The sequence below is a fragment of the Perissodus microlepis genome, chromosome 2 (genome assembly GCF_051167445.1).
Source record: "Perissodus microlepis isolate ML-2025 ecotype Zambia chromosome 2, ASM5116744v1, whole genome shotgun sequence".
In the NCBI taxonomy this organism is placed as follows: Eukaryota; Metazoa; Chordata; class Actinopteri; order Cichliformes; family Cichlidae; genus Perissodus; species Perissodus microlepis.
The window spans coordinates 29,082,049-29,105,881 of record NC_140462.1 but is presented as its reverse complement, the minus strand read 5'-3'; the positions used below and the strand labels follow the sequence as shown (position 1 = coordinate 29,105,881).

At 41.9% G+C, this 23,833-nt stretch overlaps 1 protein-coding gene across 11 annotated transcripts in view; it reads left to right on the top strand.

Moving 5' to 3' along the window:
* Nucleotides 1-23,833, top strand: part of rapgef2b (Rap guanine nucleotide exchange factor 2b) — a 109,911-nt gene that overhangs the window by 82,737 nt on the left and 3,341 nt on the right. For 4 of the 11 annotated variants that reach the window (XM_084954532.1, XM_084954513.1, XM_084954575.1 and 1 more), the window contains 22 exons: nt 983-1,114; nt 5,863-6,040; nt 8,288-8,424; nt 9,238-9,396; nt 9,916-10,068; nt 10,364-10,528; nt 10,817-10,924; nt 11,006-11,209; nt 12,643-12,751; nt 13,008-13,284; nt 13,916-14,073; nt 14,729-14,969; nt 15,373-15,756; nt 15,907-16,118; nt 17,035-17,158; nt 17,609-17,632; nt 18,789-19,015; nt 19,431-19,598; nt 20,084-20,233; nt 20,614-20,815; nt 20,933-21,462; nt 22,332-22,747. In XM_084954532.1, coding sequence (XP_084810658.1) covers nt 983-1,114; nt 5,863-6,040; nt 8,288-8,424; nt 9,238-9,396; nt 9,916-10,068; nt 10,364-10,528; nt 10,817-10,924; nt 11,006-11,209; nt 12,643-12,751; nt 13,008-13,284; nt 13,916-14,073; nt 14,729-14,969; nt 15,373-15,756; nt 15,907-16,118; nt 17,035-17,158; nt 17,609-17,632; nt 18,789-19,015; nt 19,431-19,598; nt 20,084-20,233; nt 20,614-20,815; nt 20,933-21,462; nt 22,332-22,699 — 4,410 coding nt within the window. In that variant the 3' untranslated portion in view covers nt 22,700-22,747. The remainder of the gene's footprint in view (nt 1-982; nt 1,115-5,862; nt 6,041-8,287; nt 8,425-9,237; nt 9,397-9,915; nt 10,069-10,363; nt 10,529-10,816; nt 10,925-11,005; nt 11,210-12,642; nt 12,752-13,007; nt 13,285-13,915; nt 14,074-14,728; nt 14,970-15,372; nt 15,757-15,906; nt 16,119-17,034; nt 17,159-17,608; nt 17,633-18,788; nt 19,016-19,430; nt 19,599-20,083; nt 20,234-20,613; nt 20,816-20,932; nt 21,463-22,331; nt 22,748-23,833) is intronic. The other 7 variants (XM_084954543.1, XM_084954527.1, XM_084954584.1 and 4 more) reach the window with 5 other exon arrangements.

Below are 23,833 nucleotides of genomic sequence, written 5' to 3'. Positions count from 1 at the left end.
CATACAGCATCTGCGGACTTCAAATAAACCTCTGAGTTGTAGCAGTTCAAACGGCTTCTTATTTTTAATTCATCTTCCTCCTAAAACTTGAGCAGTGGGAGGATTTCGGATGTATTTTGCATTTTGGGGTCATTTCCATGGAGAAGCGGGTTGGCTCATTTACAATGTGGCTAATTACGGCTGGGCTTTCTAGCACTTTATACCGTATGAATTACTCAGAGGGGTTTCCCCCATTACTGCCCAGTATTCATTTAGTTTACTCAAGTTCGTAGTACCTTAATGAGGGTGTTTTCTTGATGTATGCAGGGCTTGTTTGTTTTTTGCTGGTCTCAGGAAAGGAGCTCCTTTGCTGTATTCAAAACAATGATTATCTTATCATTTAATCCAGAGTTTCTACTCCCTTTCAGTTTTGTAACCTATTTTCTTACATGCGTTTGTCTAATAGGTGTAGTATTCTTCTAAAGTAAACCAAAGGATTTTGAAAATGAGACAAACTTTAAAACTAAATATTTTTGACACATTCTGTAAATGTTGGGTTATTTAATTAAAATCTTTTTGGCTCTGCCTTTCCTTTACACAAAATGTATTATTAAAGCAAAGCTGAGCTCTTGTTTAAGCTCTGATTAATATTTTTCTTGTGAAATAACTGCTTTGCTACGAAGAAGATGATAAACCCCTTATTATTCATTAATGGGAACAAATTGAATGTTTTTCAGACTGCCTCCAATTAAAATTAAAGTGGATACGTTATTGTTTTACAGCAGAAAGTCTGTCTTTGCTTATTATCAAATGAAGTGGGGAAACATAATTAAAAAATGAAGAAATAGAATAAAAACTAAACAGCCTATTTTTAGACACACATGCTGCGAAGTCTGCATCCAATGTTTGGCAGTCAGCACGAGTGTTGGTGTGAATGACCAATAGCGGTTGCTGGGCTGGCTGATACTGACCATCTGTGTGTATGTTGTGTGTGTATGTGCAGCTCCCCGCAGACTTCAGCAGACTTCACCTGGCCGACGGCTTACACCCACAGGTGACCCACGTCTCCTCAAGCCACTCAGGATGTAGTATCACCAGCGACTCTGGAAGCAGCAGCCTGTCAGACATTTACCAGGTAAGTCCTCCCATCCCTGGTGCTGGATCCCCAGCTTGGACTCCCTTGGATAGCTAAGCAGGTGCATGGTAGTTTAACTAGTTAATGCAGCCATAGCTGAGCAAGAGGAAATCATAAAGATGCTAAAACATTTATCAGTCTAGCTAGGGCCTTTTTCGAATTACTGACAAAAGTTAGATAAGAGCACTGCCACTCATGAGCATGCCATAAATATGAAGCTACAGCCAGTTAGCTTACCTGACTGCAGCCACGTAGACTTAATAAATAAGATGGATGAAATTTCCATGTCTCAAAAGTGGACAAGTTTAATATTTGCCTTCTTTACAAAGATCAGCTGGGGATGATGACTGTTGCAAAGAGAAATCTGATTATATAGAAGTCTATGAAAGTCTACTTTTCACTTTATTTATGGCTTAGGTTAGCATTTTGTTAATCAGAAAAAATTCTCAGTCTCCAGTTTCAAATCATATTTAATACAGTATCATGTTCATTTTGTGGATTACTTTACATCTAAAGTAAACAATAAATCAAGCTGGACATACATGTGATTGGCAAACCACTACCATAGAAACATGTCGTTTTATTGTGTCTGGTTTCTCAGTCACTGATGTGAACATAAATAGCAATGATCAAAATTTTCACTTTGAGACTTCATCACAGTGGCAAGGTCCATCTTTTATATTCAGTCTGTGTGGTAATAATAAACCAAATGTATAATGCATCAACTGCTAAGCATTAAAAGTGTAGCTGTTCCCCTCTGATCGCGACTGAGTTTGTTTCCTCTCCTTTGCAGTGTTTATATTAACCTGACTAGTTTTCTGTTCACCTCATTAGACGAGGCAGACTTATCGGGTGTTTTCCTGCAGTTTCAATTAACAAATACTCGTTGAGCTGGTTTGTTTCGACATAACCTTGTGATGAATTGGAAATAATGAGAAAAAACATTGATTTGCATGATTTGGGGTGTGTGTGTGTGTATATATATATATATATATATATATATATATATATATATAAAATCTGTGATATAGAACAAACTTTGACCTCATCTGAGACCAAGTCTGTATGGAAAAAATGTTGGAAAAAACATATGCTTTTTGTGAAATGATGACTATACCTCTGGGAATGTGCATTAGTCTCATTAAGGAGGACTAATTTTCTTTGGAAGAATTTAAAGCATTTTTTGCCAGACATGTTATAAGACACTAATGGGAGACTTTTGCTACGCAGCAGGGGATGAGCAGACAGGCTGCTGGCTGCAAGCAGGTGGTCCAGCCTACATCCTGACTCCAGCTCTGCCTTTTGTCACCTCAGAGCAGAAGTACAGGACTCCCACAAAGCTGTGATATACAGTCTCGTGTAATGAGGGCACTTGATAAGCATTTTTGTGCTAAAATATTAGCACGTGTAGCCCTCACATAATTTGTTTTGTGGTGTTGAGATATGTATAACTTGATGAAGGATGGGCTCCCTCAGCCAAGGCCAATGCTTAATTTAGCAGTTTATAAATAACGTTATCAAGATCTGCACCAAAAGTGATTGGTTTCCTTGCAATCCAACCCCCATCCACCCACCCTCACCAAGCCTTTTCAATTCTGCTGGGTAGTTATGAAAACATAATCAAAGTTAAACATTTGAACCCTTAAAACCCAATTCAAATATGTGCACTCAACTGATTGTGGACGTGCCCCAAACTCTGCAACTAATCCGCTTAGCATAGCACACCCACCCCATTGGCTCCTAATTCTGTCACCTGCTGTGTGTCTGTAAATGTGTGTTATGTTTGTAAGCAGGATTGTGGCTGTGCTGTTTGGTATATTCAGACCTTCGACTGACTGTGGTTGGTGTGCATCAGGGCACTCATTCAGTATGCTGAATACAAACCGTCTAATTGCATATGAGGGGTGTGTTACTGTGGAGCTCTGTGTGTGTGTGTGTGGATGTGTATATGTTTTGACCATGCTGTGGCTGGCTGGGGCAGGTTGAACAGGCTCTACTGTCCCCAGTCTGTGATCCTGGTCTTAGCACCATCTGCTAGCAGCTCTGTGGCGGCCTCTTGATTTTTTTTTTTTTTTTTCCTCTCCGTCTCTTTCTCCTCTCACTGAATCACAGACACTGTTCTGTTTTCTCTTGTTTTGTTTTTTTTATTCAGCCTCTATAATGTTTGGTTTAACTGTTTGTAACTTTGGCTCAGAATACTGTATTTAAATTCCTTAGCTTCGATGACGAACCTCTTATATGCTTCATACGTGCTTCCTCTGTTTTAACCGTTTCAACAATCAAAATGCTTCAGATACCTTAGAGTCAAAGTTTGGCTCTATTCTGTATTTCACTGTTATATTTGGACTGTTAGTTGGACACATCAGGCTATTTAAACCTGTCTCTTTTGGCTTAAGAAACTTGTATTTTCTGGCACTTTACAGGCAGAAGGTTTAATCAATCAGTCAATCAAGAGGATAATCATGAGATTACTCACTTCTGAATTTCTGGGATGTCTGTCAATCAGGCTTGAACAGACACATTCTATGGAGGCTCCATCAGATTGTGATTTGGGAAGCTGTGGTTTGGAAGCTCTTTTGAAGCTTTTGGATTTTTCTTTTTGTCTGCTTCTGTTGAAGTTCTTGAGCACTCTATGCTCTCTATCTTCTCCTAATCATTTCCTGGCTTAAGTGGAAATTGTTATATAAAGCAGTTGTTGGGCTTTTTTTTGCTATCCAGTCTACAAGATTCTCCTCATTTTTATCACAAACTTTTAGAAAATGAACACCATGCAGACATGCCTTTAATGTGGACAGAAAACACTGAAATTCTAACCATGAGTGCACAGCATGATTCCTAAGACTGTTGGTTTATGCAACATTGCTTTTTTATTATTAGATAAAGTTACACCCTGCATGTTTCAGAATAAAAAATTTTTTAAATGTGCAGAACATCAGAAACGAGGAATGTTTGCAGTGCTCACTGGGGCTGGTGTTGAATAAATGGATCAGAGGATACTTCATAATTTGCACTTGAGATCATGTGAAGTTGATGTTGGTGAAATATGCTTGTGTTAAACATTATTTTTACTGTACACATTTTTGCTGAGCATACTGGAGTCTAGATTCTGGATGGAGCACTGAATAGTCGAACCACCAGGCTATTCCACTGCTATCGCCACGTAATTCCCACGTCACTGCCAACATGGCGCACTGTTTGTATCTGAATAAATCATGAAATTGGTCCTTCAGAAGGACTTTGAAAGCATTGATTCAAGAATAGCCCTAATGAAATATTAACAACACCTGACTTGCCCACTGATTCTTAATGCTTTCTGCACATCTATGGATTTCTGATACATGCATGGCATGAAAAAAGGGCCGTGCATGAGCACAAAGGCAGCCGGGCCCTCTGTATTTAAATGCAATATGAAAGCATACACACATGTTTGACAGCTGGCTATGAACTGATTGTTGTATATAACCTTGACTTTCTAATGCTGTATTATGTGGGTTGTTAAGTGTTGTGAACCAGTCTAGTGTTTTTAAAGTAGACTGGTCACATGATCCTCTGTAGTTTTATGCAAGAAGTTTTCCTCTGTACTGTGTTCCGCTCCATACCTAATCTGTGACTCTTCACTTTCATCGTGTTTGCAGGCTCCACCCACGAGGGTGTGGACCAGTGATGCCCAAACGGCCATTCAGACACTGAATCATTAAAGAGCCCTTTGCACATGGCGTTTGAGGAGAAATGACATAGGGTTTGTGAGAGAGACCAAGCACAGGGAGACTGAGCATTAAAAAATTAGAAGCAGACTGACAGTCTGGGAGATGAAGATGCGTCTATCTCTGGGATTTTGCGGACAGTTTGCAAAGGCAACCTATTCTTCTCTTTCTGTTAAGAGGTTTGAGATTGAGAACCGTATTTGGGTAAGAGGGTTCACTGTTGGGAGGTAGCAGAGCCGATGTTGTGTTGCCTTTTTTGTGACTGCTTTGACTTGCTCTTTAAATGGTTTTCATGTTGTGTGAGTGTGAACCAGGCAATCTGGCCCCTCTGTCATTTATAGAAATACTTTCTTTGATGATAGCAGATGAACTCCGCTGGTATCGCTCAGGCACAAGTAATTGCATTACGCTTGCTTCTCATCTTAGTTCATTTTCACGGCTTCGCACATATTTCATCTTGTGCTTTCAAAGAACAGGATCTGGCTGCGAGGCAGGCTGTGGCGTTTGCTGTGGGGGAGAAAAGAGGGGAGGAAAGTTGAGAGTTAATTAGCTTGTTACTATGCATAGCAGACTGTTTTGTATGCAGTGTTGACGCCTGTCTTTCTCCTACTGTACTGATTACCTCTTATCAGTTTCAAGAAATGGGTCAAATGTGCACAAAGGAATTGGTTTTTTGTGTCACAGCTGATTTTTTTTCTCCTTACTGTAAAATGACTTGCAATGTGTGTGTTGAATGTGCTGCTTAAAATGAAAAAATATTTCACTGGCTGTTTACAATATGTTTACTCTGTCCCAGTTTGGACAGCTGACATGGGTGGGGATTTATTTTTCAAGCTTTTATCTGATAATTCAAAGCTTTCCCTGTAACGAGCATGGAGGTTGGTCCTTCAGTGTCTCGCTAGTAGACTCTCGAACTCGAACAAGGCGCTGGATAGATGAACACGTTTGGCCATGTGGTGGCGGGATTGCTGATGTTGCACCGAGCCGCAGAGTCCCTGCTCGTGTTTATCATTGACTCATGGCTTACCTGTTGTTTCTTTCTAGGCCACAGAAAACGAACCAGGTGACATGGACCTGAGTGGCCTGCCAGAGACCGCTGTGGACTCTGAGGAGGACGACGATGAAGAGGACATCGAGCGAGCGTCCGACCCCCTCATGAGTCGAGACATTGTGCGGGACTGTCTGGAGAAGGACCCCATGGACAGGACCGACGATGACATAGGTGAGCACCCAACTAGGGATAGAATTTACTTGGATCTTCATGACTATTCTGATCAATAGCACTAGTGTAAATATTCAACCATGCAGTGTTTATTGTGAAAAAATATCCTGCCTATTCTTGTGCATGCCTGAGAGTTCTATATTTGAAGACATCTTTAGAGAATGGTGTGGAAAACTACCTATTTAAACAGAAGCCCCATTGTCCCAATTTTAGATTAATTTATGCTGTATAAAAAGGCACTCCCTGCTTTCTTATTTAAATCGTCGCCATAAATTTACATTTATCTCAAGTCTGTGCTTCTCTCATGATCGAGGCTTTCGAGTAATTCTCAAAGCCTCATCAGGCTTGCAGTATCATAACTCTTAAGGCTACGATTCTTCTCAAATGAAAATGATAGGCATTGTTTAAAAAAAAAAAAAAAGTGTGCACACTCAGCTTAGCTGCAGATGTGGACTTGGGGAGGATGATACATTGGTGGACTGCGAGAGAGTAAGAACAAGTGCCAACCCCTCCCCCACTTCACGTATCTCCCTGCTGTACCCCCTCCCCTTGCCAGCAGGCTTTTCTAGGTCACGCTGGCACATCCTCTCGCCTCACCTCTCCCTGCGCATTAAACTTTTAGTGCTTCCGCAGCTTCTCACACAACGCTGTTGCCATGCCAAGCCCAGGTCAACCAGTACACCACACTGCTGCTGGTTGGTAGATGGCGTATAGAGGTGTGTTTTCTTTCTGTGAGCATCAGTGTAGGTGTGCTGCAGAAAGTCCTGCACCTTGTATTAAACCTAGCATGGGCATCTAGCACTTGCATCCAATCACATATTCAATAATGAGAAACTATACATTTGCACCAAATTCAGAATTCATTGTTTTTCAATCGTCATCATGAAATTTACAGTTTTTTGGTCTACAGTAGTGAGAAAAATTTTCAAAGGTCTGTATAGAGTCCAGGAAAAAAAGGCGGGGCTGTAATTAGCAGCCAGGTGCTGCTAATCAGAGGCACTTGATTGACTGATCATCAGCAAGTGTGAGCAAAAGCAGAAATTTAGGTCGTTTGGTGGTCTGGAGGACTCAGGTGTGTGTCAACACAATTTTCCAAGGAATGAACGTCTCTGCAAATTCACCCGAAGGTCAGAATGTGCTAAGTGAAACTTTGAAGAATTATAAATGAATCCCAAGCACTGCATCTCAGACTATACAGGCCACAGTTAACATAAGAAAACTAAAGTTTGTGATCGTAAAAATACAAAAAGACTTAACAAGTTTGGTTTGTTTGTTGCGAGGGGAAAACCTCTCGTTGCAACAAAAGCATGGCAGCACATCTTAGGTTAGGCTACAGGAGCTGTGCATAAACAGAAGCCAACAAACCTCGATGAACTAAAGAAATGGTGTAAAGAAGAGTGGGCCAAAATTCCTCCACGATGTCTTGAGAGACTGGTAGTCATGCAGAAAAGGATGACTTCAAGTTACTGCTGCTGAAAGCAGTTCTACAAGCTACTGACTCATGGGGTGTGCTTAGTTTTTCACAGGCCTGCATGGAGTCATGGGAAAATGTTTTGTTTTTGGTTTTCTCCCACATGATTCTATATTACATCCTCTTTCATCTGTTGTTTCATAATGCCAGTCATGTTAGCCATCATATGACATTTGGAACCTGTTTTTTTTTTATGCGTATAGATGTGGGGGGGTTTCTGCCAGGTTATATTGTAAGAACCACAAAACTATTTAAGTTAATTAAAGCAAATGTAAAGGTTGAAAACATTGAATATTAGAAGACAAATTTTATTGATTACTTTATGCTAACAATAAAATATTCACATTAAGATCTGTTAAAAGCACACTGTGAAGGATGTACATCTCTGTTCATGGCTGGATGGAGATGTGTGAGGACAGTTGGCTGTAAGCCTGATCCTCCCTGACAGCACACCCACTATGATTTCACTTCTGGTTCATTGTCTCCAATAACTCCCTTAAGCCGCACAGAGGTCATTGAGTGAATTGTCAGCAGTTTTCCTGGCTTGCCTTAAAGTTTTTATCAATAGAATTGATATTTGGCTTTGTCTTGTCCACATAATGATTTCTCCGTTGGCTTGATATAATTGTGGTGATGATCCATTTTGATGCTGGATTGAGGCAGTGCAGTGCAGACCTGCCAGGTGCACGCTACGCTGCCCGCCCTCTTTCTCTCCAAGTGTCTCTTTGATGCCTTTCCTAAACTCCTCTGCTGTCTCTCCTTTGTTCCTCTCGCAGAGCAATTACTGGAGTTCATGCATCAACTGCCAGCATTTGCCAACATGACCATGTCAGTGAGGAGGGAACTCTGCGCTGTCATGGTTTTCGCTGTGGTCGAACGCGCCGGCACCATCGTTCTCAATGATGGAGAAGAGGTGTGTGTTGGTGCATACTCATGCACACGTAAATCCTGTCTTGTGATTGTTAAATTTAATTCATATATGTGTGCGTGCGTGCGTGTGTGTGGGTACTGAACCTTAGTCTCACCTCTTCACACCAATGAATCTTTCTTCGTCCATTTGATATTTTTTTCTGCTCTATTAAACTTGAATAGTGGGCATTGCTTATCGGCGGGTCTTTCTAGGATCCTTTAGGCGCCCAAAGCAGGCCTCAGTTATTTCATCTCTCTGTTCAGGACGCTGTTTCAGTGGCAGTTTGCTTTTTTCGCTGTAATACATCCATACAATAGGATGCCTTTAAGGCCTAGCCACATTAGTAAATGTCCAGTCATAAATAATTTAAGGTTCATTGAGTGCATTGTTGCTGTCAGGGTTAAGGAAACCACAATGGCAGCTTTTCAGAAAATCCTGAAAATACTCTTATTATTATTGTTATTAAACCTTTCAAATAAATGTGCCCCTACTAATAATACTTTGAAACTCCTTTTTTCTTACTTAAGTCTTGTTTTTTTCCTGGGCAGCACCAACAGCCTCTTGCTTTTGCTGTATTCCTCTGAGGAAAATAAGAAACCATCTGTTAGTGCAACAGTCCCCTTGTAGTCGCTACATATGGTTCTTTTTGATAAATAACTTTGACTCATTAAAGGACACCAGCTGTTGGGAATGTTACTATACTGAAGTTAATCTGATGTGTGAAGCTGTTAGTGTATTAGTTTTCTGTTTTCTTTCTTTCTTTTTTTCTTTATTTATTTTTGGTCTGACCTCTGTGATTGTGTTTTATGGCTCCAGCTGGACTCATGGTCGGTGATCCTGAACGGTTCGGTGGAGGTGACGTACCCTGACAGCCGGACAGAAATCCTGTGCATGGGAAATAGTTTTGGGGTGTCACCAACCATGGAGAAAGAATACATGAAAGGTGTCATGAAGACCAAAGTAGACGACTGCCAGGTAAGAGCCTCACTTTAAGTACTCCTGCTCTAGGTGTTGGTCAAATGTATTGCCTGGGTTTACAGGTCAGTTTCTTCTGCATCATTTCCATGTGAAAAACATGGGTACAAACCCTGCCATGTTCAGTTTTTAAATCCCACTGTGACCCACTTGTGCTGAAAGTGTTTGCACTCGTGACACCTAAAGTTGCTACAGGCAATAGCATCCTTTTAAACGTGTGGAGCAGCTATTATGAAAGAAAATAGGCCAGCTCATGAAAAGAGGAAGATCATAAGGTTTTCTTCTAACTCTGAGCTAAAGTCGGTGGCTGGGGTGTAAAAAATTGTTCCCATTAATTAGTGAGTATCTTATTTTTATGTATTCATTTGGTTGCTATGCCATCAGATGCTATAGGTTATATTACTTTAACACTTTATCTTCCAGTTATTGCGTTTGAATACTATTAAGCATATATAATTAATGTAAATTTACAAGTTTCTTTCAGTCACCCACTAATTTGAGTTTCTCTGTTGTGTCCAGTTTGTGTGTATAGCCCAGCAGGACTACTGCTGCATCCTCAACCAGGTGGAGAAGAACATGCAGAAGGTTGAGGAGGAAGGAGAAATTGTTATGGTGAAGGAACACCGTGAACTCGACCGCACCGGCACCAGGAAAGGGCACATTGTCATCAAGGTAACCATTAAAAATCAATTAATCTACGCTTCTTTAAACCCCATAATCTCAAAAAAAGAAGTCCATTAGAAGATGGCCCTATTTCACACTTGATTTATGACCTCAGTAAACACAGTGAGCCGTATGTACTTGATGCTAGTTTTAAGGCTTTTTAATAAAGCAGGAGTTCCATCTAGTACATGGTTCCATATAGAGTAAAGCAGGCTAGCATTTCAAGTGTGTCTCTGTCACTGACAAGTTGCAGTCATCTTAAGGATCTGCCACTCACTTGTAATGTCTTTCTGTTAAACATCAGGGCACACCGGAGCGTCTCACCATGCACCTCGTAGAGGAGCACTCAGTGGTGGACCCTACATACATCGAGGACTTCCTGTTGACCTACAGGACCTTCCTCTCAAGCCCCATGGTCGTGGGCAAGAAGCTCCTGGAGTGGTTCCATGACCCAAGTCTCAGGGACAAGGTATGATCAGCAGGACTCTGGTATATCTGTTCAGTTACACTTTAGGCAGCCAGACTTTGTCCATTTACTCACAGACGTGGTGTGAATTTATCTTGTTTCACAGAATTCTGAAAGACTTGAATGTTCTTCAGACATGTTGGATTCACATACATAAAATCTTCAGACATACTTGACTTTTGAACTTGTATTTAATTAGTTATCAGTAGGTTTAGAGTATAAACAGTTCTACACTCATGAAATCTTTGGACATGACTGAGTGTGTGCATGTCGATCATGTGATCTCTCCAGGTTACACGGGTAGTCTTGCTGTGGGTAAACAATCACTTCAATGACTTTGAAGGTGACCCTGCCATGACTCGCTTTCTGGAAGAGTTCGAAAACAATCTGGAAAAAGAAGTAAGTGTAAAATATAAAGAAATGTGGAAAAAATGTTTAATTCAGATTTCTAATTCATTTTCCTCATTGTGTTTCTTTAAGAAAATGTGTGGGCACCTAAGACTGTTAAACATAGCATGTGCTGCTAAAGCCAAGCCACGGCTGGTGACACTAACCAAGCCGTCCAGGGACTCTCCCCTGGCATTCAGCCTTCTCGGAGGTCAGGAGAAAGGTTTCCGCATCTTCATCGATGCTGTGGAGCCTGGAAGCAAAGCAGCAGAAGCTGGCCTTAAGCGTGGAGATCAAGTGAGTTGGTTCTCTCCCTCTTCTAACGTCACCAACATCATACACTTTAAATTTTGAGCAGAAAATTTCCTGGTAGTGCCGTTTTTATTCAAAGCTCATTTAGTTGCAGAACACTTTTTCTCTGTAGGCTACAGCTGTGCAGACTAACACTTCAATTTTCCTGTTGAAGTAAATTTTTGTTGTGAAATTGGTTTTACATTCTGCTCTAACTAGCATTAAAAGGCCTCTTTTGAAAGTCTCAAATTGAACTTGCCAGTAGCTGTGGGCACCCTGTGTTGGCTTTTTTTCCTCACAACTTGACTGCTCAACTATTTTCACACTCTGCAGTCCTTAGGGCTTTAAGCAAAGTCCCCTAATCCTTGAAACCATCTTGAGAGCGTCTGGATGTGAGTTAAGCCCTCTTGACTCCAAACATCCCCTGCAGCTGTTTCCTCAAAAGGAAGCAGAGAAACTGACATCCATAAGGAAACATTCTCCCTCTCATATATTCTTCATACTTTTTATACAGCTGTAGTTAATGTCATCATTCACTCAGTACCTGCTCTTTCAGAGCTTTAGTATTAATCTTATTGGTTTTTATCATCTTCTCAGTAGTGAACTCGCTAATCACTCCTGATCCTAAAAGAGTAGTTTGACTTTGAAAAAGTAAGCATTTACTGGCCTCACAAGAGCAGATGATGGCCTGTATGTCCATTACGGTTAAAGGTGACTTCCTCTTCTGCCAAAGAGGAAGTGGCAGCTCAGTTAGATGATCGCATTTAAATGCAAATATCCGGCACCTGTACAATGGTCAGGTTATGAAGACAAAGACAGGGCTATTTGGAAATGAAAAGGAAGGGTCCTATTAATGTCAAAACCATATGTTGATGATATTTATATCCTGTAGAACATGCATGAGCTTGGGAGTTTAGGGCCTCTTTATTATCTAGTTAAACTGCATAGTTCAGAGATTAATATTTGCAGTGATATAACGCGACCTGCAGATTGGCCTGATGTGGTGATAACAGATGAGTTTTAGTACTTCCTGTGCTGGAGTTCTGTCAGAATTTAAAAGGCACTTTGTGGTCAAATTATGTTCTTGTTTTAAATCCATGGGCCAGATATGATCATCAAACACACCAGGTTGGATTTTTAATAATTATGCATAAGGTGCTAATTTAGACATGATTCTTTTTCTAACAAGGAGCTGGCAGTGTGTTCAATTCATTATTTTTGCTCTTCTTGTTGTTAACAAAAGATTGCAAAATGTCAAGGTCCCAGTTTTGGAGCCACAACATAATTTTTGTGTTTCTTTATGGGTTAGAAAAACAGGACGCTATTGACATCATCAGCTCTATTGTTTTTCCTCAGTCTGTTCTCGATAAAGTGTATAACCCTTTAGTACAGTAAGTTGCTTAAAATTGTGCTGATGGCTTTCTCTGTCTTTCCTGCAGATCTTGGAGGTCAATGGACAGAATTTTGAGAATGTCCAGCTCAGCAAAGCCAATGAGATTCTGAAGAACAACACCCATTTGTCCATAACTGTGAAGACAAACCTTTTAGGTAAAGCTTATTATAAGTTATGATAACTTGTCAACATCCACCAAATCACTGGTGATCCTATGATGATTAGAGAGAGAGTTATAGTTTTGTCAACAGCAATCACTTTTTTTGTTGACTTGTCCAAATGTTAAAGCTTATTATTGAACAAAAAGCATGTGAATAAACTAATAAAAAGGCTAAGATCTGAGAGTAGATGTAGGAATACTACAGTGTCTTTAATGACTTTTTTTTTCTTTTACATTACACACCTGTCTAGTGTTTAAAGAGCTGCTAACAAGGCCAGAACACGACCATGATTTGGATTGTGAGGAGGAACATGATCGAAAGAATGGGGCACCCCACCTTCCAAAGATTGGGGACATTAAGAAGGCCAGTCGCTACTCGATCCCCGACCTGGCGGTGGATGTGGAGCAGGTGATGAGTCTGGAAAAGGTCAGCAAGAAAGCAAAGACCAACACAGTGGGAGGACGCAACAAGCTGAAGAAAATCTTTGATAAGACGCTCACCAGCATCCTGCCCCCTAAACCATACAAGTAAGAAGACCTCATTACTTTTAACTGTCACGACTTAATTACCAATAAAAGCAGCTTTGCATGTCCAGATTTCAGTGAGAAATAAATATTTAGGACTCTGTGCAGCATTTATATTCAGTAGACTCTGAACTCTGTGATTTTAATATCAATAGGAAATCAAAGCCTCCTGATTGGAGCTGATTAGATGCAGAAACATCGTTTCTGATTTTTCCTGACACTTTGACATGTTGCTCTGAACGGTTATGCAACGTGCACCTGCATTTTTATCAGTCTGCCAATCAAATGCAAGGCTGAATCAGAATTACTTTGAAATGCCGCATATAAACTGGGAGTAAACACTGCAGGGGAAAGAAAAGGTATTTGTTCATATAAATTTAGTTCCTAATGAGAGCAGGTGTCCATTTCCCACAGGGCACCATTGAAAACGTCTTTTAGCTGAGCCATATATAACCTTTGCTTTCACTGCTGTGAAACTCCAGGATAATTAACATGGAATACATCATATGGACTGCACAGCCAAATGTGTTTCCATCCTCCTTCTCTTCCAAACACAAATATCGCCCTCTGCCTGTTGTTGACAGAACTGCTATCTATAACAGACTCCCCTCTGCTCGCCCTCTCGTTTCCATAGCGACGTTTGCGTGGGCCAATCACAGGATGACAGCATAGTGGGAATGAAGCAGTCCAAACAGATCCCACCAGCTCTGCCAGTCAGCGGAAACCTCTCGTCGTCAAACCCAGACCTCCTGCAGTCACACCACCGCATCCTCGACTTCAACAACCAGCCTGGTGTGTATTTAACCCCTACATGGAGCTCGGGAAGTTTGTGGCATCAACACATTTAGAATGTTCAAAAATACTCTGCCATTATGTCATTTGTGGGGAACAAACAAAGAACCGCTCACTCAAATAGCGTCAGATGACTAAACATAATAAAATAGCTACCTAAACAGTTGTTCCTCCACTGCTCACGCATAGCACAAAATAAACAAGAAAAATACAGTAATATGGTCTTTATATTAACTTCTGTCCATTATGTTGTTTATATCCTTTCAGTCCCATTGATAATGAGTAAGTATCGTCTCTCCTTGTGACCCTGCTTCTCCTGGAAAAATCATATCTTTGGCAGTGCTTTCAACCTTTATGTCAGACTTATAGACATTAATCTGTTAGAGTGCAGTCGCTTAATCTGGAGTCATAGTAGAAAAAGCTAATTCAGTAAAACAGCAGTGCAATTTTATATTTCCTCTGGGCTCATATGTTTTCATGGAGATTTATCTGATCTGCAAGATGCTGGTGTGGCTTTTGCGGGCGTGGGATTGGTGATAAGCTCTTGATAAAGCTTGACAGTCAATCAGTTAATCAATCACTGTTTCTTAATCGGATTCAAGCTGTTCAGATTTCAGGAGAATGATGGTAACATACCATTGTTTGTCTCTCCCAGATATGTCAGACCAGGTGTTGCGAGTCTTCAAGGCGGACCAGCAGTCTCGGTATATTATGATTGGGAAGGACACAACCGCTAAAGAAGTGGTGGCCCAGGCTATCAGGGAGTTCGCCCTGACTGCTGCACCGGAGGCTTATTCGCTGTGCGAGGTGTCTGTCACACCTGAGGGCGTCATCAAGCAGAGACGGTTACCGGATCAGCTTTCTAAGCTAGCCGACAGGATTCAGCTGAGCGGCAGGTAATGACTTCTTTATCTTGATGTTCAAACTGCAACATCAAAAGTACATAAAGAGTAGGAATAAAGACGGGTTTGAAAAGGCCAGTTCCACCATTCCTTGCTTGTCTCCTTTACATGGATGGTGATGTGCAGTATAGTTTTTATTGCCGTTTAAGTAGGACAAAACATCTTAAATCCAAGAAACCATCCTTATTAAAGAAAGGATAAATAAGAATGAATTGGGATGGAGTGATTGACTTCAGTTCATCTTTTCAAGATCCCAGTGGATTAAAACTCATTGTTTTATCAACAGCATTAAAAAATCCTAAGCTTTTTACAGTCCTAGCAGAAAATTCTCATAGATACAGACAGAAAAAATGGCAAATGTTTAACCAGTATTTTGCAATCCATCTTCCTCCATCAGATACTACTTAAAGAGCAACATGGAGACAGAGACGTTATGTTCCGATGAGGATGCCCAGGACCTCCTTCGAGAAGGACAGATTTCTTTGTTACAGCTCAGCACCGTGGAGGTGGCCACGCAACTCTCCATGCGGGCCTTTGAACTTTTCTGCGCCATCGAGCCCACCGAATACATCGATGACCTTTTCAAGCTGCGCTCAAAGACTGGCTCTGTCAGCCTCAAGCGCTTCGAGGAGGCAATTAACCACGAGACCTTCTGGGTGGCCACTGAGGTTACGCGGGAACCGAACCAGCTAAAACGCATGAAGATCATCAAGCACTTCATCAAGATAGCCCTGCACTGTCGCGAGTGCAAGAACTTTAGCTCCATGTTCGCAATCATCAGGTGAGACAATGAATGTGCAATAAACTGATTTATTTTACGTTTTGGGTCATATTTTTAAGTCAAATTAATATACAGAAGTTCTTCTGTGTTGTGATGTCTGTACAAATTGTTGTACTGATTATATATTCACTGCCACGGCTTTCCCTATAGTGGTCTGAACCTGGCTCCAGTCTCCAGACTAAGAGGCACATGGGAGAAGTTGCCAAGCAAATATGAGAAACTGTTCGGGGACCTGCAGGACCTCTTCGACCCTTCAAGAAACATGGCCAAGTACAGGAATGTCCTCAGCAATCAAAACCTCCAGCCACCAATCATCCCCCTGTTCCCTGTCATCAAGAAGGACCTCACCTTTCTACATGAAGGTAAAACAAAATGAAACGACCGACTTTATAAAATAATTATGGATTCTCTCAATTTTTTGTGATTGGCAGTATTTTTGCAAAGTTCCTGTGTGGCAGATTTACTCTAGTGTTTTTACATTATTTTATATCTGTTTAGCTCAGATCTTTCACTCGGTAAACATTACTATATTAGACACTACACAACACACACAGCTGCAGATTCTGCACAATTTTTCTGAAAGGAGTCAGTGTTGCCAGATACTGCTGATAGTTTCCAGCTCAAAATCTATTCAAAAACTGCCAATATGCACACAGGCCCACAGAGTTTAATCACCACTGCACTGCATCAGATTCAAGAGCAGTGCACACTAGCGCTCAATCATACACAAAACAAAAAACTATTCTTACTATCAGTTTGCAAGAAAACACTTTTGCATTATCACCTATCATTTAAAAGCAACCTAAATAACAATCCATTTTGCAAAGTCGAACACCCAGGCATGCACACACATACAACCCATTTATATACTATATATATTTCTAATCTTAAAAAGTGTGTATTGTTATTGAAATACAGGACAACTGGCTGTTTTTCATGTAAGCTTTTCTCAATGTGAAAGCCAACTATAAGTAGGTAACTGCTTCTTGGTTTCAGTCTGGATCTTTTAATTTTGCAGTTAGCTTTCCTATCATCTGCTATACATGGAATTATCCATAACTTTAAGTTTACCTCTCTGACCAACTTCTTTATGTACAGACCACCAGTGATCTCAAAACAAATTGTGTTGATTTGCTGTATAAATGCAGTAACCACAAACAGAATCTAATTGTTTCAAGGGGTAAAAATGCTTCACGGTTAGCCATATTTATGGTCCTCTGTTACTTGCTGTAGTTTTTAAACTCTGTAATTGATCTTTTTTTTCTTTGGCTTTTTCAGGCAATGACTCTAAAGTGGACGGCCTGGTGAACTTTGAAAAGCTGCGGATGATTGCCAAAGAAATTCGCCATGTTGGTCGCATGGCGTCTGTCAACATGGACCCAGCCCTTATGTTCCGAACAAGGTAAGATATTTAGGAAACAAAGTCAGATCTTTAGATTCTTAAGGACCCTTCACTCTCCCTGTAGGACCAGCCGGCACTACGCTGACTAACCAGCTCTGTGGGGTTAGCCGGTTCACGTAGATTGAGTCCAATTCCTGCCTCACGCTTTTCCTTTAAGCAGCTGTTCTTTTTGGCAACTGCTTCGTCTAGCAACTGTTTCCTTGTACACATTGTTGGCATAAGATGTGCTCAGTGCTTCTGTGAAAGTCTTTGTCTAATGATGTCTCCTCTTAGTCGAGTGTTACCATTTGATTTCCTTTCTGCTGACTTTCACGTGGGTCTGTTGGTGAAATTGCTTCTCTTTGGTGATCTTGGTGGTCTTTCCTGTCCTAAGCTTTGTCTCCTCTCTCTCTTTCAACTCATCCACCCTTTGCCCTCCATGCTTCTCTGCTCATGGCACACACCCTCTAGGAAGAAGAAATGGAGAAGTTTAGGGTAAGTTTGGTGACCCTACAACCTTTGCCCTCTCTGCACCATGCACCCTTTTTTTCCTGCAGATTTGCATGCTTCCCCTCTGAAACCTTGCTTTCATTAACCGTTTTGAGTTAAATCCTCCTAACTCTGCTTGACGCTAACCTATGGATATTCAGTGGAACAAAGGTCACATATGCCAACATGAGGTTATAGTGAATTATTTGAGAATCAGTAAATAATGGGAATAATTGGAATACTGTTTACGACATGAGATAAACACACGCGTGACAAATAAAAGGATTATATCCAGCTTCCAAGTAGCAAATGTGACCTTTTTCTGATATGTTGTTTCCCAACATAATGCATGCAGCTTCTGTTTCAAAGTTTTGCCTGTCTTTGATGGTCGATCTGCTTATCAAAGCTCCAAACAGCCAGAGATTCTGGAACTGAAATACTCTGCAACATGCTTTACATTCTTGTGGTCAAATGGGACACCATTGTGCACAGCCAACATTTAATGGGAAACATGCAGATTTACATTTCATTCACTCAAAAACAAAAGAAAGCAATTTGACATCTGCAGCTCATGATTAGCACCTTAATCTCATAAATACAACATCCATGCCTTGTAGCTGTGAGATTGTTGTCTCGTAATAATATCTCTGAAATGTGGTTTGTTGTTGTTATAAGGTACTAATTGAAAATGTTTTATTGAAACGTGATAAATTTATTTCCACCATCGAGAACAAATGTGGCTTCTCATTGACTAACACCACAGGCGACTGCCAGGGTGCTGTTTGGCTGAGACCATGTGCAAAAAAAACATGCTTTTACTACTACTACTACAACTACCAGCTCTGACTCAAACCACAGAAATGTAAACTATGACTGCACTACGCTAGCCCCTCTTTCTACTGCCCTGTTGTTTGACTGCAGCCGTCATCGCTCAACCTCTCCCTCTGCCGTCTGGAATGTCTGGAATGTTTTGGAGTTGGGAGAAATGACTAAAGCTGGTCTCTGCATGTTCGAGTTTTAAATACCACGCTCCCTATGTAGCCTCATAGTGTCAAATATACAGTTTTACTTCAAAATAGAGTCATTTACAGTCTGAAGCCACACCTTTTTTTTGTCTTCTTGTTTGTGCGTCTCTGTTCCTCTCTATGTTCATGTGCACAAGCAGGTCGCTAAGTCAGGGTAGCGCCAACGCCGCCGTGCTTGACGTCACACAGACAGGTGGGCACAAGAAGCGGGTGCGACGCAGTTCCTTCCTAAATGCCAAAAAGCTTTACGAGGATGCCCAGATGGCTAGGAAGGTCAAACAGTACCTGTCCAACCTCAGCCTGGAAACGAATGAGGAGAGTCTTCAGACACTCTCCCTACAGTGTGAACCCTCCATTAGCACATGTGAGTTTGTTGCAGTTTTTCTTCTTTCTTTCAGTTTTTGGGGTTTGGGGAATTTAATAGGGAAAAATATGAAGTTATAAAAGATCGAAGCCTGAGCGCAATTCTCCTGAGACATACTCATACCCTCACACATACTTCACTGCTCAGAAGCAGATCCTCAAGGACTCACTGGCATGAAATAAAAATCTGAGTTACTTAGCCAGTTTCCTCATTGTTGACGCCAAACCTCCTTTGTTGTCATTGCACTGGGGAGTAGTGGTCAGAGAGACTCTGTGAGCCGTGCAGCTCAGTTTTGATCGATACAAAAGTCTTAAGAGCAAATTTCTTCCTTCTAAGCCCTTTTTAACACATTTAGCTATTAAATGTAACTTGAAGTATATCTATACAGAATACTTACTTATTTCCCACTACTCAGTGCCCAAAAATGCAGGTGGGAAACGACCAGACACTTCTCCAGTTGTGCCCAGAGCTGCGAGTCAACAAAGGGGTCAGCTGGCCAAAGGAAACCAGGCTCTCCAGGTCCCCGCTGTGGCCCTTTACCCATCTCGAAAGAAAGTGCAAGTCAAGGATCTGCCACCATTCGGTAAGATGAAGATTACACATAACCGTCAGTATTCAAGTATCTTTTGAGTTTAATGGTATTTCCCCCTCCCATCATTGAGAGAATAGGATACGTGTTATTCTAGAATAAAGCTTTATGATTGTGAACATTCATTGGATAGTTATGAAGGTAAAATTCTTGGGATTTGAATCTTTTTATTTTTTAATTGGTTTAGCTTTCCGTACAGGTGGATACAGTAATGGTGCATGATTGCATGAACAGCATTCTGTATAGATCTCCTGTTCCCTTGTCCTTGTACATGCTCCTATTACCTTGTCCTCCTCATCTTTTTATTTGCAGACAATGGCTGATTCAGCTTCTTTGTGACAGTGCTGCCACCAAGAGGCTGGCTGGCAATAAGCAAATGCAAAAAAAAACCAGACAATGCTGCTTAGCGTCCCAGCACCCTTGGGGACTTGCAGTGTTCCTCATGTTAATTCTGCTCATCTTTTTGCAAATGTCCACAGGCACCAGTTCCCCGCAGTCTCTGAAGAAGATCCTCGCTCTTTCAGAGGAGGGAAGCGAAAGACACCGGAGGCAGCCAGAGGACACAGTGTCCAATGCCTCCTCCCAGCTCTCCTCCCCTCCCACCTCCCCCCAGAGCTCGCCCAAGAAGGGTAAGCCAATAATCCTCCCTCCCTCTGACACCACTCTCCAGACTGCGGTCATGGTGAGCTATAATTACCACCTAGTGGCTACCGCTATGTACTGCACGATGGCTCTCATTGTTCAGAGTATGAGAGACCAATATGATATTAAAGTTGACAGATGATACATGAATAAGAGTTGATTTATACTATAAAACAGATACTGTATGGATTTAATTTAGTCAGCCAGGTTTAAGTTGTGTAAAAACAGAGATAAGCACTTAGAATTTGAATGCTTTTCTCATAATCACGCGCTACTTTTACCAATGACTATGAATTAAAAACTGTAAATTCTGATCTACTGCAAGTACATAAATGTATCGTCTTCCACTTCTTCCTCGCTCCTCCAGGTTACAACAGGATGGGAGACACCTACTCAGACTCTGGTCACAGTGAGATCTCCTCTCGCTCCAGTCTCGTTAGTAACTCCTCTTTCGACATGGCCCAGGAGGAGAGGAGACTTCGTCACTCCGGAGTAGTCGGGGATTCTCACATTGGAGGATCAAGGCTGGAACGAAGAGCCACAACTGACCCCGATCAGTACAGTCTTGGGTAGGATTACTGAGAACTTGATAAGTGAATCATTGTTTTTTTTTTTTGTTTGTTTTTTTTCCTTCTGAGGTGAAGCGTCGTCATCTTTTATTCTTTTTTTTAAACATCATATCCTAGGTCATATTCATCAATGCAGGACTGTCGGGGCATTTATGCTGGCGGCCATACAGTACTCTCCTCACCCAGTTCAGAGGAACTGACTCAGGATCAGGGAGACCGTGTTTCCCTCGATGCTGCAGACAGCGGCCGTGGTTCTTGGACGTCCTGTTCCTCTGGCTCCCACGACAATATCCAGACGATGCAGCAAGGACGTAGTTGGGAAACTTTGGCCTTTGGCGGTGGTGGAAGTGGAGGCGGCATTGGAGGGCTCCCTCCTGGCGGGCCAGATGCCATATTAGGGGGATCAGCTGCACTGTGGGCAGCACAGGCAAGGGGGAGCTGGGCATCTGCCAGCTCCTCCTCGTCCTCAGCAGCATACTGGGGGGAGGACTCCGAGGGGGATACCGGCACCATAAAGAGGAGAGGAGGAAAGGACGTCAGCACCGACCCAGAAACAAGTAGCATCACATCCACCGGGTCAGAGGAGGCAAAGCAGCTCGGCCGACCATCTCCATCACCCATCACTGTCGGAAATAAAGGCGGCCTTTGTGAGTGACTGCTAAGTTTTTGTTTTGTTTTTATTATGCACCATTACGAGTCGGACTGTTTACTGACTTAATTGCAGTGACTTTCTAAAGTCTTTGTTACCTCACAGTCATGAGGAGACTCCTCAAGTTTGTGCACCTCACAAAGAAACCTACCTGCAATATAACAAATTTTAGACCTAAAATAATGTACAGATTCCAGTGGTGCTGAATTTTTTCCTGGCGTGTCCTAATATAAATATTAAACATTATACATTCATCCTGCAGCAGCTCAGTGTCTCATTATTGCGGCCTGCCCCACAGTTTGAGAAACATTGGATTAAACAAACAAATGTCTTTGTGGCTTTAGTTTGTAATCCAGCTCATTTTAACCAATGATGTTTGGGCAGGCTGTGGTTGTCCCTGCAAAGACCAAGAGGGAAATGTATTTGGAAACCATCAGCTAGCATTTTGCTTTTCACAGTTTTGATGTTCATTCCTGAACAGTGACTCGGGTCCAGAATTTTGGCCGCGATGTCCACTGGCTGCGCTGAATGGGGCCCAAATATCAGTCAACCCACAGGCCAAATCATTAGAGGATAGCTGTTGGGTTCCCAGATTGCTTCTCATTTAACTATTGGCAAAAAAAAAGAATGAAATGGGCATAGATCCCAAAATTATGAGGTAATCCTACATCCTATCGAAGGATTGTTTTTCTTCTGTGCAGCAGAGCAGTCCAGATTTGAGATGGTAACATTTAATGACAGTATCTTTAAATGTTGCATCTCATCCTCTTTTTCCCTTAATTTTTGATTTCTGTCATCTTCTGCTGTCGCTGCCAAAAAAGCTTCATAAAACACATCATCACGTGTCTCTCTTTTGTATCCCCTCAGCCCGAAAAGAGGGCCGTTACCGCGAGCCTCCCCCGACTCCCCCCGGCTACACTGCCTTGACCATCTCTGACCTCGCTGAGGGACAGCACTCAGCCCAGTCTGTTCCCATGTCCACAGCGACCCACTCAGGCCGGCGGCCACCAGACTACACTACAGCTCTGCAGCGCTCGCGCATGGTCACCCAGTCGCCCGACTCCCACCAGGCCCACCAGGGGGCCAAGCACCGGGCAGGCGGCCTCCACCGCACTCGCTCACCCGCCGAGGAGCAAGAGCCTGAAGAGGAAGAGGAGGGTGAGTCCTTGTCTTCCAAACTAGTCGCTCTGAGGAAGCCAGTGGCACAGCATACACCAGAGACTCCCAGACCATGACAGTGTGTGTACGGGGGTTAACAGGCAGGGCCCGACTCCCCAAGGCAGGTAAAAACTAATTTATCAGGTTGCCCCCTCCACACCAGTGAACCTGCATGTCAGCAGAGATGCATACAACCCCCACAGCACTAGTAGCACCGGTCCCACTCCAAATTCCAAAAGTCAGTGGAAATTAAACTTGATCTGGAAAGTCTTGATTTGGAGTGGGACCCTCACCTCTTACCCGCAATATGTCATCATGCATGAGTCATACTTATTGGATTAGACTCACTACTTCTCTACCACCACGCATTCTGCTCTTCTTCTCTCACTTTCTCACACACCGTGTCCAAACAGCATTCATCAGCAGACACTGTGTTAGGATCCTCTCACCCATGCAGTCAGTGCCTGAAAACATGCACCTCCATTCACCTGCACCAGCACACCCCTGACTCGCCTGCAGTGACTCTGAATATACTGTGTGTCGTTGTAGTGGTCTGGTGTAGCGAAGAAAGATCAAAATGTGGATAGATGTGCACTTGTTAAGTAATAAATGTATAGACTAACATGAAAGGCTAGTTTAAAGAAAGGCTGATGTGCAAGCTTGAAAAAAGGTTTTAGTTTAGGTAGTTCAGTATGCCTGCCTAATAAACAGCTGTTTGTTTACACACTAAAAGCAGCCACAAAAAGAAATTTGACACGCAACATGAAAATATTTTACCAAAATTGACATTTTAGAACCTTTTTCCACCCACAAGCTGCCTGTCCTTGATTTCATCCATGATTTGATGCAAGAAATCAAGAACTGGAACTGAAACAGACCAAAACTACAAACATTTTTCCAACTTTTTGAGAGTGATGACTCAAAGAAGGCCACTGGAAGGAAAACAGTGAGAGAAACAGTAAAAAAATTTCCTGCCGCTAATATACACAAAAAATCCCGATGTCAACAAATCATCTCAAACCTGTTAAAAATAGATACTGCAGTGCATTTCCAGTGGAGGACATTTCCAACTGGAAGCTTAAATAAAGCACATGGAAATGTTCAAGCTGTTTTTTGGCTTCATATGTCAGAGGTTTCAGGAAGACAGCAAAGTGAAGTGTTGTAGTGAATGTATCTGTGACATCTGCCATGCAATCTAACATGGCTCCATG